The following is a 13,314-nucleotide window of genomic DNA, read 5'->3' as shown; positions in this document are numbered from 1 at the left end:
ACAATTTTCATAAATATTAAAGCTGAAAAAATTATGTTTTTTCATCATAAAACATGATCCATTATGTTTTTTCATCATAAAACATGATCCATTATGTTTTTTATTCATAAAACATGATCCAAGTGTTGTTTTATAGCAAATCGACCAGGCCGAATACATCTGTGCGGTCAGATTTGCACCATCTGTTTGCTCACGGTAGGCTCCTTAACTTTGGTAGGCATCTACTCACCTCTCTCTCCCCTTCTCTCTCTCTCTAAGGAACCCCCTAGTTGGAACTCATGGGAGGAGGTTGGTTTGACCAAATCTGACTTCACGGATGTGTTCAGCATGGTTAAAGTAGCAGAAATCGACCCTTGGATTATAGTTTTTTAACATAAAAATAAACTTTTTGAGGTTTGAAAATTTGGTACATTGTAGGCCGTTGATTTTTCAACCCTCATAAAATCTGACAAATACATCAGAAAAACATGATCCAAAGGTTAGTTTTTACTTAACTTAATATGTAGATCACATCTAAAGGGCCACATGTGCAAAAAAACAAAAATAATAAAAAATATTACAATTTTTCACTAGGGGTTCCTTACCACAAGGGTATTATATATATATCATAGTCACCTGTATAGTTAAAGGTAATTTCTCGAAGAGATTTTTAAAAGTTGATAATTCTTAGGAATATCTTTGCAAAATATAAAAAATTAAATAAAAATTCTGAAAAATAAGTAAAAATACAAAAAATAGAAAAATGAAAAAACAGCCCCTTCTTCCCTTCTTTTTCTTTTCCTTTCCTGCTTCCCCTCCCTTCCTTTCTTCTCTTCCTTCTTTCCTTTTCTTTCTTCCTTCCTTTCTTCTTTCCTTTTCTTCCTTCCTTTCCTTTCTTCCCTTCTTCTCTTCCTTCTTTTCCTTTACTTTCTTCTTTCCTTTCCTTTCCTTCTTTCCCTCCTTTCTTTCCTTTCTTCTCTTCCTCATTTACTTTCCTTTCTTCTTTTCCTTTCCTTCTTTCCGTTCCTTCCTTTTCTGTAGCGATATTTATCGCGATAATATCACGATATCATTGCGAGAAATATAATTTGCCGATATATTGAAAACATCATGATATATTCCAGATATTATCGGCTACCTTGAAATAGCCGATAATATTACAATATTTTCAATATATCAGTGATAACGGTGACACTGATGTATTTATTTGTTTGATAGGAATCATGCTTTGGATCATGTTGTGCTACAAATATGAGTCCAGATTTAGAGATCCAGGGTTGTATGTAATATCCAACAGCTGTGTATAATCTGTTTTATTGCAGTGAGGGCAGTTTTGTCCTTTCTCCATGTGATTAATATATATTCTTGAGACACCAACCCTAACAGCCTATGTCGGACGTCCCTTAGTCTCCAAGTCTCTTTTCTCTTTCTCCTTCAGCTCATATCTTGCCACTGAAGTTAAGTTTTCAGGACACCTATTTCAAGATTTTTTTCACAGTTTGGATGTAACAATAAGATTTTAAGTCATTAAATTTTAGCACAAGCAGGACGTCAATTTTTGAAGATCTTAATACATGTATGTATATCATAGTCACCTATATTGTTCAAGGCAATTTCTTAGCAAGGGATTTTCTCAGAGATATTTTCAAAAACTGGTTTTTCTCAAGAAATTCTTGAGAGTTTTAAAAATTAAAAAATATAAAAAATAATAGGTTGTTATCAAATTTTCTTGCAAAAATATAATGAAATAAGTTTGGAAAGTAATTAAAATACATAAGAAACAAAAAATTGACTTAAAATATATAAAATTAAATTTTTTTTTCAAAATTATTGCGACAAAATCGCAATATTATCATGATATTTTCATATCTAGAAATATTTTGAAAATATTGTGATATTTTCTGAATATTATCGGGTTACCTGATTTTTCAGATATTATCATGATATTTTCAAAATATCACCGATATCGGTGACACTGATGTATATCACAATCACATGATCTAAAACTTGTTTCCGACTAAGAAACACATGTAGATAATATATATAGGGTTTGATTGACCAAAAACTCAAGAATTGTGAAAATTGCTGCTTTTATTAGGTGGGTGTAGGTTCTCCTAGAGCACTCTAACATAAAAATTTATATATATATATATATATATATATATATATATATATATATATATATATATATATATATATATCCCACATCCATTTAACATAAATGGGCATGCACAACCATTGGATCACGTAAAAGCCGCTGAAGAGCTCTATAGTGGTGGTTATTATTAAGACTGACTGGATCATTGTATCATTGTACCTATTATGGGTTTGGATCTGGACCCGAAATCCATGTATTTATTCTATTGTTTGTATTGGGTCTGGATCTAATGTAATATAATGTAATATCCAGACCCAATCTAATTTTAATATAAGTATAACATATAGGGCATGATCCTGTTTTGAGAGGATTGTACCACTCATTGCCGAAGCCTCCTTCTCTCTCACACGCGTCTTCTCCCTTCTTTGCACCAACCCAACGACGGTGGGCACAATCTTACATGGTATCAGAGCGGGTTCGCATCTGATTTCAGTTCAAGGGTGTGAATCTGATTCCAGAAAGTAACTCGAGAGATTCATCTTCTGTTCTAGGTTAGTAAAACCACACAATTTTTTTTTTTCGATTCTTTATTCAATCTTTGGGTTTTCAGATCTGTGTTAGTTCCAGATCTGATTTCGTTGCAGATCTGTTCTCGTCCCAAATCTGAGTTCGTCTCTTCCTATTGCAAAAAAAAAATATTTTTTTTTATCGATTCTTACATCTGATTTTTCAGATTTGCCTCTCTTCTCATCAATTCTTTATTTCCATTCCATCTTCTATTGTTCCAGACCTGATTTCGTTTCAGATCTGATTTTGTTCCAGATCTGAGTTCGTCTCTTCCTATTGCAAACACACAAAAAAAAATTTCTTTTACCCCTTCATCGTTGCTTATGCATCTGATTGGTGCATCAGATCTGATTGGTGCATCTACCTTCATTAACATCAATTCTGACTCTCCACATCAGAACTCTCATCTTACAACTTCTATTGGGTTTCAAACTCGTATACCCAATTTTATCAAACTTGACGTTACATTTTGGAGTCTGCGATAATCTGTGGAGCTTCTGACCAGTATTAATTGTGCAGTCCACTAAAGGTATTCGAGAAGCAGTGACCCGTTCCAAAAAAAAAAAAAAGGTCGTGAACACCAATTGTTTCTCTAACTTGTGGGACTGTCTTGTTGATATATTCCCCGTTCTTCAATTCCATTTATTCTTATTTCCTTCATGGATTCTCCTTCTCTTCCATCTAACTTCCTTGGTCAACTTATTTCCAAGAAACTCACATACTCGAATTACTTAACTTGGAAGAGGCAAATATTGCCTTTTATTAGGAGTTTGGATCTCTCTGGATATCTTGATGGAACTGTCCCTACACCACCAGAGTTTGTTTTGCAAGAGAAGAGAGATGATAAAGGGGAGGTTTCCAACAAATTGGTTCGTAATTCAGAATTCACAGTATGAAGGAGAAAGGATCAGGCGGTTGTGGCATATATTACTTCTACTCTTTCCCAAGAGGTATTAGTGGGCATTCCCGACGAATGCTCCGCTATGGAGCTATGGCAGAGGTTGGCGCAAACCTATTCACAGATTTCAGAGGCCAGAATCTTACATTTGAAGAAAGAATTTCAGCTCTTAAAGAAGGAAAACTAGTTAGTCACAGAGTACATGAATAAAGTCAAGACCATCACTGATCAACTCGCCATGGTGGGCCGTGAAATTCCTAACAAAGAGAAAGTTCAACAGGCACTAAATGGTCTTGGATCTGATTATCACATGTTGGTCACATCACTCCTATGCCTTCCTTCTTTACCAGGTTTTGAGGATCTTTGCGCGAAGCTATTACAATATAAAGTTACTATTCGAGGAGAAGAGATGCACTCCAGCCACCATGATGTATTGGTTACAGGGATGATGTCAGGACGAGGACGTGGAGGCTTTCGAGGTGGATGTGGACAGAGAAAGAATAGTCAAGGAGGACGAGGATTATTGCCTACGCCCAACGTATCACCTAATTTTTTTCCAGGGAATCAGAGCTCTAGAAACATACCAACATGTTTTCAATGCAACAAAAGGGGGCACATCAAAGCTAATTGTTGGTTCAATCCACAGAACAAGGGAAAATTCAATGGTGCAGAATCCTCTCACAGAGGAAGAATAGGAAAAGACTCGAAGGATGATGAAAAGGATAATGTGAAGAATCTTCTGATATCTGCTTTTCAAGTTTAAGCTTCAAGCAGAATGAGCAAGGAACCTGGTACATTGATTCTGGGGCTGCAGCACATGTGACAGGTGATGTCGGTAAGATTTTAAAACATGTTCCTTATCGCGGAAATTTTCATATTAAAACTGTAGATGGTACTCTTTACTCTAAATCTCACACTGAAAATGTTAACATTTCCCTCCCTAATTCTTCTCTAAATTTGTCCAATGTCTATCATTCTCCAAGTATTGTCAAGAATATTGTCTTTGTCTCTAAACTTGTTGATGATACTAATTCTTCTGTTAAATTCACTCCTTCTGTATGTGTCAAGGATCTTCTCACGAAGAAGACGCTCGTTGAAGGAGAACGACAAGGAAACATGTATATCCTCAAGGAACTTTCTTCTTCTTCTGTTCGTGGTGCTTCATCAAATTCATCCGTCGTTCAGCCAGTGTCGTCTAAAGATTGTTTTAGTTTATCTCAGTGTAATAAGCCAGAGATTTGGCATCATCGTTTGGGTCATTGTAATGGTTCCTTCATTAAGAAACTTGTGTCGAGTGGACTTGTTCCAGAGTCTAGTCTGAGTGTTGAGTCTGATACTTCACTTTGTTCCAGTTGTCAAATATGCAAGAGTCATGTTCTTCCTTTAAATTCAATAAATCAAAGAGCTTTAGTATCTTTTGAAATTGTGTATTCTGATGTTTGGGGTCCTGCCCCACAATCTTCTTTATCCGGTAGTCGCTATTACGTAACCTTTATTGATAGCTAGTCCAGATATACTTGGATTTATTTTATGAAACATAAATCTGAAGTATTCAAACTCTTTCGTTCATTTTTCGCTTCAGTCTGTAATCAATTCTCATCTAAAATTCAGCATTTTCAATGTGATGGAGGAGGTGAGTATCTATCAAAGAAATTTACTGAATTTCTTCAAGATAATGGAATAAGTCATCGTATATCTTGCCCACATACACCACAACAAAATGGTGTGGTGGAAAGAAAACATCGGTACATTGTAGAAAGTGCCTTTAGTATGTTGCATGACACTCACATTCCCGTGAGTTTGTGGACTGAGGCTTTCCACTCAGTTGTGTATATCATAAATCGTCTACCCATGACATTGCTAAAGAACCAATCCCCTTATTTTGCTCTTTTCGGGATTCAACCCGATTATAATGAGTTGCGAGTGTTTGGTTGTATATGTTACGTTCATATTGATAGCTCTCAATGAAATAAGTTTCAAGACAAGGCATGTGTGTGCAAGTTTGTGGAATATGCTGACCAATACAAAGGGTATTGATGCTATGACCCCATCACTCATCGCATCAGAGTCTCACGAAATGTTGTGTTTGATGAAACCATTGTTCAGCACTCAAGAAGTGTAGATGGACACAACGAGGCTGTTGAGTGGTACCAGCCGTGGCTTGCCACTAAGTTGCTTAACCAGAAAGAGACATATGATGCTTCCACATGTCACACACCACCTGTTGAACCGAGTGAGACTGGTATTGAACCTCAGATCACACCACCTGTTGAACCGAGTGAGACCGGTATTGAACCTCAGATGGAAGAATTGAGAAATGTGCAGGTTCCTAGCATATCTACTTCAGATGCCGCAAAATTTCAAGGAATCGTCTATGTACGACGAAACAAGAATAATGATCAGCCAATTGATGTGCAACCCAGACGAACTGGAAGAATTCGCCATCCTATTGAGAGATGGGTCAATTATAACTTCTCTACAGATCTGCAATTATTTGTTTCTCAGATTGAAAAGCAAGATGAACCTGTCCGCTTCTCGAATGCATACATGTCAACCAAGTGGAATGAAGCCATGAATGAGGAGATAGAAGCCTTGCATGAATGTGGAACTTGGGAGATTGTCCCTAGACCCTCAAACAAAAATGTTGTAGGTTCTAAATGGGTCTATAAGATCAAGTACAAACCTGATGGATCCATTGAACGCTACAAGGCGAGACTTGTAGCCCAAGGCTTTACTTAAGAGTATGGGCAAGACTATGATGAGAAGCCCAGTGGTCAAGATGGGAACAATTCGATTAAATTTATCTTTGTCGGTTCAGTATGGTTGGACTCTCAGTCAGCTCGATGTCAAAAATGCATTTTTGCATGGCAGTCTGATAGAAAAAGTGTATATGGAGCAACCCCTTGGTTATGCAGAATGCAGTCCCAACACTCATGTTTGTAAATTACGAAGAGTCATCTATGGGCTAAAGTAGGCCTCTCGTTCTTGGTTTGATAGCTTCTCTGTCGAAGTTCAACGACATGGATTCATTCGATCTTATCTCGATCATTCCTTATTCATTTTTCGAGAACGTCAGGTCAATACTTTACTTCTCATGTATGTAGATGATATTATTATCACTGGGAATTCTGATGAACATATAGAAGTTACAAAGACTCTCTTGAGTCGAAAGTTTAAGATGAAAGATTTGGGGGTTCTGCGTTATTTCTTGGGGGTTGAAGTAGACCGGCGGGATAGATATCTTTCGCTAACTCAAGACAAATATACCTTGGATTTACTGGATAAGGCAGGTATGAAGGATTGTAAACCTTTGTCCACTCCTAGTGTATTGAATCATAAACTCAGTGCTCTAGATGGGGAGGCATATGAAGATCCCAAACAATATCGCAGCCTTGTGGGTATGCTTCAATATCTCACTTTCACTAGACTTGATATTGTGTATGCAGTGAATCAAGTTTCGCAATTTATGCATGATCCACGCACAGAACATATGAATGCTATCAAGAGAATTTTTCGGTACTTAAAAGGAACACTTGGGGATGGCTTAGTTTATCATCAATCTAAGACCAAAGGAGAGCAACATAGACTAATTGTGTATGCAGATGCTGATTGGGCTGGAGATCCAGATGACAGAAGGTCAGTGTCTGGCTATTGTGTTTTTATTGATGAAAACTTAATAGCATGGAAGTAGCAAGAAACAGCGTGCAGTTGCACGATCCAGTACAGAGGCTGAGTATAGGTCTATGGCAGCAGCTACAGTAGAGGTTACATGGCTGAGACATCTTTTGGTAGAATTAGGAGAAACCATTCTACCCACTACTCTTTTGTGTGATAAGCAGAGTGCCATCCAGATTTCCTTCAATCCTATTCATCACAGCCGTACAAAGCATATAGAGATTGATCAACATTTTATTCGGCAAAAAGTAGAAGACAAGGAAGTTGAACCTGCTTATATTCGGACGGCTGATCAGGTGGCGGATTTGTTCACTAAAGGTCTTACCAACATACAATTTTGGTTCTTAAAGAGCAAGTTGTCTATGGTGCATGACCATGCACAACTTGAGGGAGGATATTAAGACTGACTAGATCGTTGTATCATTGTACCTATTATGGGTTTGGATCTGGACCCAAAATCCATATATTTATTCTATTGTTTGTATAGGGTCTGAATCTAATGTAATATAATGTAATATCCAGACCCAATCTAATTTTAATATAAGTATAACATATAGGGCACGATCCTGTTTCGAGAGGATTGTACCACTCATTGCCGCAGCCTCCTTCTCTCTCACAGGCGTCTTCTCCCTTCTTTGCACCAACCCAACGACGGTGGGCACAATCTTACAGTTATGACCGCGACTAAAGGCTCCCAGGCAGCCTTTTTTTCCCTATCAGATGCGCTATGTATGTCCATTCTTGTTCAATGGATTGGTGTAGGGAGCTACTCCCAAACCAACAATAATTTCAGTTTCTTGTCATGGCTAGTGCAATAAGATGACCAAACCAACAATAATTTTGGTTAGAAAAGTACATAAGCATAGTCACATGATGGTTTTGCAAATCTGAGGACTTGTTAAAGAATAGCTTTTCCTAGGAACAAAAAAACACATACCCATCCAAAAGGAGCACCCATTTGAAGTGCTGTGGAGAAGAGCCTTTACATTGAATAGGAAGCGCTCCATTGACCTCTTTGTATAAGGGATCTTGCTAGTGATCATTGTCCTCTTTGATACCTGAACAACAATAACAGATTTTACATTAACGTTTCAGAAATTTTGTGAGAAACTAGCATGGTGATCAAGATTGACCTTGGCCTCAGAGCAAATGGTTTGTATGGTTCTTGTGGCCTTCTGAAGCTCCTTGACCTGAATATTGAAAGGAACCCATAGTGCAGTTAAGTAAACAAAAAAATGAACCAGAATAAGGTGGAACTAACACTCGTCAATAGCATTTACCATTTGAATGATGACTTCATTGTGCACCTCAAAATGGATCTGTAGGAAACCAAAAGCTGGAAAATGTTTTACACAATTTAGTGCTTTGAACAATTAACTTTCTACGTTTTATCTATCCAAACAGCAGATTATGGAAATTGACCAACCTTTTAGAAAGGAGTCCACAAATTTTCCACCATATTTAACAGCCATGGCATGTATGTTCACCTGATTAGACAAAACAAGGATATGTGAAATCTTTACTTTCCATGAAGCCAGAAGGCATTCAGTGAATCCAGTCAATACTTTTGATGGTAATAGTGATTGAATTTCAATGTACTAGGAAGGTTCTTGTAGAAAACAAAAATGACTGGAGTCAATTGATAAACCATTCGAAAATGAGGATACGCCAACAAATGGAAATCTCAATTAGGTATTGCTTGCCCAGATGTTATCTAAAGCAGATAAACATTATATATTTTCAATTTACAAGAACCAAGCCAATTATTTATTGTAGCGACTGGTAGAAGGAACACGAGAACCGAGGCAGGAGAGAGAAAGAGAGAGAGACAGAGAGAGAGAGAAAAGATGTCGGCTGAGAGACTCTTTCACTTTCATTAGGGCTAATCTCTATGTTAAATAGAGAGAGGCCAAACTAACAAATTACATACAAGTCCCTTATTAAACAAGAAATATCAAAATAACCTATGTTTAAGAAAACTTAAACTTAAACCTCTTAATCTCAACACTCCCCCTCAAGCTGGAGCATAGATATCAATCATGCTCAGCTTGTCAGAGCATTTTGAGAAATTTGGTCTAGCAAGAAGCTTAGTAAACATATCTGCAACTTGGTCCTCCGACTTTAGATATTTGGTAGTGATATAACCAGCTTGAATCATATCTCTTACATAGTGGCAATCAACCTCAATATGCTTTGTCCTCTAATGAAAGACCGGATTGTTCGCTATATATGTGGCAGCCTTGTTATCACACATCATGGTCATAGGAGAGGAAACCTTCACCTGAAGATCATTTAGAGCAGTACGAACCCACATTAATTCAGCAGTTGTTTGGGCCATAGCCCTATATTTTGATTCTGCACTCGACCTAGCAACCACATTTTGCTTCTTCTCCATGAAATTAGGTTATCTTCCAAAAACACACAGAATCCTGTGATAGATTTTCTATCCACTACAGATCCTGCATAATCAGCATCAGAGTAAGCCATTATCTCGAGGGTTTCACCTTCTTGAATAATAACCCTTTTCCAGGAGAGGATTTTAAATACCTAAGAATCATTATAGTTGCATCCCAGTGTACCTCAGTTGGTTTGTCCATAAATTGGCTAACTTTGCTTACTGCTAAAGCAATGTCAGGCCTGGTCACAGTTACATATAGTAGTTTCCCTGCTAGAGAGCGATAGCTTTTGCTATCAACCGGTTTCGACCCTTCTTCAAACAACTGAACTTTATGGTCTATGGGAATATTTGTTGGTTTAGCTCCCAACATTCCAGTTTCCTTTAATAAATCAAGAACATACTTCCGTTGAGACAAAATCATCCATTCACGGCTCCGGGCAACTTCTATACCCAGAAAATATCTAAGTGAACCAAGGTCTTTTGTAACAAAGTGTTTTTGAAGATGAGCCTTTGTAGTTTCAATATCTTTCACATCATCTCCGGTAAGAATGATGTCATCCACATATACCACCATCACAACTATGCCTGAGTTAGTTTTCTTGATAAATAATGTATGATCTGCCGCAGACCTATTAAAGCCAAAATTTGACATTACTTGAAACAACTTTTGAAACATGCACGCGGACTTTGTTTCAAGCCATATATCGCCTTTCTCAATCTAGACACCTTCTAACACTCCCCCTCAACCTTGAATCCAGGAGGTTGTTGCATGTAAATTGTCTCAGAGAGATCCCCATATAGAAATGCATTTTTCACATCTAATTGACACAATCTCCAACCATGATGAACAACTACTGAGAAAACAATACGAATGGTGCCCATCCGTGCAACAGGAGAAAAAGTTTCAAAGAAATCAATGCCATAAGTCTGAGTATACCCTTTTGCTACTAATCTGGCCTTGTACCTTTCAATAGAACCATCCTATTTGTACTTTATTGTATATACCCATTTGCACCCAACAATGTCAGCATCCACTGGAGAATCAACTAGATCCCATGTATGATGAGACAATAAAGCATCTATTTCTTCTTGCATAGCCAGCTTCTACCTGTTATCTAGCTCTGCCTGTTGATAGTTCAAAGGAATAGTTTCAGCAGATAAGGCTGACATAAAAGCTTTCATCTGATTTCCAATTCTGACATCAGACACAAAGTTAGATATAGGATACAAGGTACATTGTCGTTTCCCCTTCCGTACAGCGATTGGCCTGTTATCATCATCATGAAGATCACTGTTGTCAGTAGTACTTACCTCAGGAGAAGAAGAAGATGAAGGCACTAGAGATGGTGGAGCTCTACGCACATATGCCAATGAAGGATTATGAAATCGTGAAGAAGATGAAGTTTGGTTCGGTAAAGAGGGCACAGATTCCAACGAAAAAGGAGGTATAGGTAATGGAAAAGACTTAGCTGGATCAACTTGCATTTGGGAACCAGTATTAGAGTAATATAGAATGAATTCCAAGAAAGATACATTCGCACTGACATACTCTCAGCGAGAAATTGGATCATAACATCGATATCCCTTTTGATTTTTGGGATAACCTATAAATATGCATTTTGTAGCTTGAGCAGCTAATTTATCACGATCAGGGCCAAGTTTGTGTACAAAACAAACACATCCAAATATTTTAGGTGAGAAAGAGAAGAGTGGGGCATTAGGTTTTAGGATATGCAATGGAATTTGATCTCGCATAGAGGATGAAGGCATGCAGTTGATCAGATAACAAGAAGTGATAATCGCATCACCCCAATATACCGCAGGAACAATGGATTGTATCATAAGGGTCCGTGCGACATCAAGCAGGTGCCTGTGTTTACGCTCAGCCACACCACTTTGTTGAGATGAATAGGCACAGGTAGTTTGGGGTTGAATGCCATGATCTTGGTAGAATTGTAACAGGGCTTTTGATTTAAACTCAAGAGCATTATCAGTGCGAACAATCTTGACAACAGATTCAAACTGAGTTTTTATTTCAAGAATTAAGGATTTGATAATACTTGGAACTTCAGATCTTTCTTTTATTAAAAACACCCACGACAACTTAGAAAAATCATCAACAATAACAAGATAATATCGACACTGAGTCCTAGTAGGAATCTTACTAGGACCCCATACATCTGCATGAAGAAGTTCAAAAACTTTATGACTGGACTGACTCTGACTCGAAGGAAACGAACTTTGATGATGCTTGTCCAACTGACATGCTTCACACTGAAACGATGTAGTAGAAGGAATTTGAGAAAAGACATAACGAAGCTTTGACAATGAAGGATGACCGAGACGACGATGCCACTGAACAGGACTGGATGAGTGTTCCACTGCAGCATAAACATTACCCATTGGATGATGTAGGTAGTAGACTCCTATTTCTTCATAGCCTCCACCAATCTTCTTATCCGTCAGCAAATCCTAAAAATGACAACTCATTGGTTCAAATATCACTTTACAGTTTAGTTCTTTGGTAAGACGACTAATAGAGAGTAAACTTTGAGGAAATAAGGGAGCATGAAAAACATTTTTCAACTGTAAGGAGGAGGATATAGAAATATTTCCCTGACCAACAACTGGTGAGGAACTCCCATCGGCTAATGAGACTCCTCGATGACCAATAATATCCTTTAGATCTGAAAAGTAAAGTGAATTTCCACGCAAGTGTCTGGATGCACTAGAGTCAATAATCCACTTACTATCATTCAGATGAAGATGATTCCCAGTTGCGTAAGCCACACCAGCTACATGAGAGGAGGAGCTCGAAGGGCGAAGAGCTATCAGCTCATCATATTCTGCTCAACTGAGGGTGATACTGTTACTTGCAGAGGTATTATCATGTGCATTTGCTAGTGTAGTAACATTTGCTTTTGGAGCATTTGACTTTGATGAAGAAGGAGTTGGCCGGCCATGCTTATCCCAGCACCGATCTTCTAAATATCCATATTTTCCACAGAATGTACATTGAAGTTTTCCTCTACCTCTCATACCTCTGCCACAACCTCGTCCTCTGATATTCTGAATATTTCCACGCCCATAACCAGATGAGACAGCTAAAGCAGATGATTGGGACACAGGGTGAGATTGTGGAAGAGAGGTTGCAAGTCTACTTAGACGATTGTATGCATCAGCAAGATTAGGTTCATCGGATCCCGTCAACATTTGTACTTTTGCAACCGAAAATTCTGAAGATAAACCTGTGAGAAATCAAGCTACCATGGTCTGTTCTTGATGATCCTTTTGCTGCGAACAGCACAGAGGCCTGTGGGCATTGAGTCTTTCGAGCGTTGCCTTAACAGAGGCATAATACTGAGCCAAGGTCTGATCTCCTTGTTGCAGATTATATATCTCCTGTTCGACTTGCAGGATACGACTCACATTAGTTTCTTGAGAATACATATCTCGAAGGTTATCCCACATTTGTTTTGTTGTATTGTAGTAAATTAGACCATCTGCAATATGCGGTTCTACACTATTCATGATCCATGACATAATGATGTCATTATCTTCGTCCCAAGTACTGTATTTTCTCACCTTTTCATCAGGTTCAGTTTCTAGTAAAATATATTTTCTACGATGTCCAGATACCGACATCATAAAAGTTCTGGACCACCTGGCATAATTTGTTTCATTCAACCTCACAGATGA

General features: G+C 37.9%; 1 protein-coding gene across 3 annotated transcripts in view; it reads right to left on the bottom strand.

The window, feature by feature from the left end:
* The window catches only part of LOC149849024 (fanconi anemia group D2 protein), a 131,707-nt gene that overhangs the window by 2,079 nt on the left and 116,314 nt on the right, over positions 1-13,314 (bottom strand). For all 3 annotated transcript variants that reach the window (XM_090013195.1, XM_090013198.1, XM_090013202.1), the window contains exons 27-30: positions 8,644-8,704; positions 8,498-8,553; positions 8,351-8,407; positions 8,155-8,275 (exon numbers count right to left, since the gene is read on the bottom strand). In XM_090013195.1, coding sequence (XP_089869321.1) covers positions 8,155-8,275; positions 8,351-8,407; positions 8,498-8,553; positions 8,644-8,704 — 295 coding nt within the window. The remainder of the gene's footprint in view (positions 1-8,154; positions 8,276-8,350; positions 8,408-8,497; positions 8,554-8,643; positions 8,705-13,314) is intronic.

The sequence above is a fragment of the Nuphar pumila genome, chromosome 1 (genome assembly GCF_984573655.1).
Source record: "Nuphar pumila chromosome 1, dmNupPumi1.hap1.1, whole genome shotgun sequence".
In the NCBI taxonomy this organism is placed as follows: domain Eukaryota; kingdom Viridiplantae; phylum Streptophyta; class Magnoliopsida; order Nymphaeales; family Nymphaeaceae; genus Nuphar; species Nuphar pumila.
The sequence above is the reverse complement of the archived record's forward strand: the minus strand, read 5'-3'. Positions and strand labels throughout refer to the sequence as shown.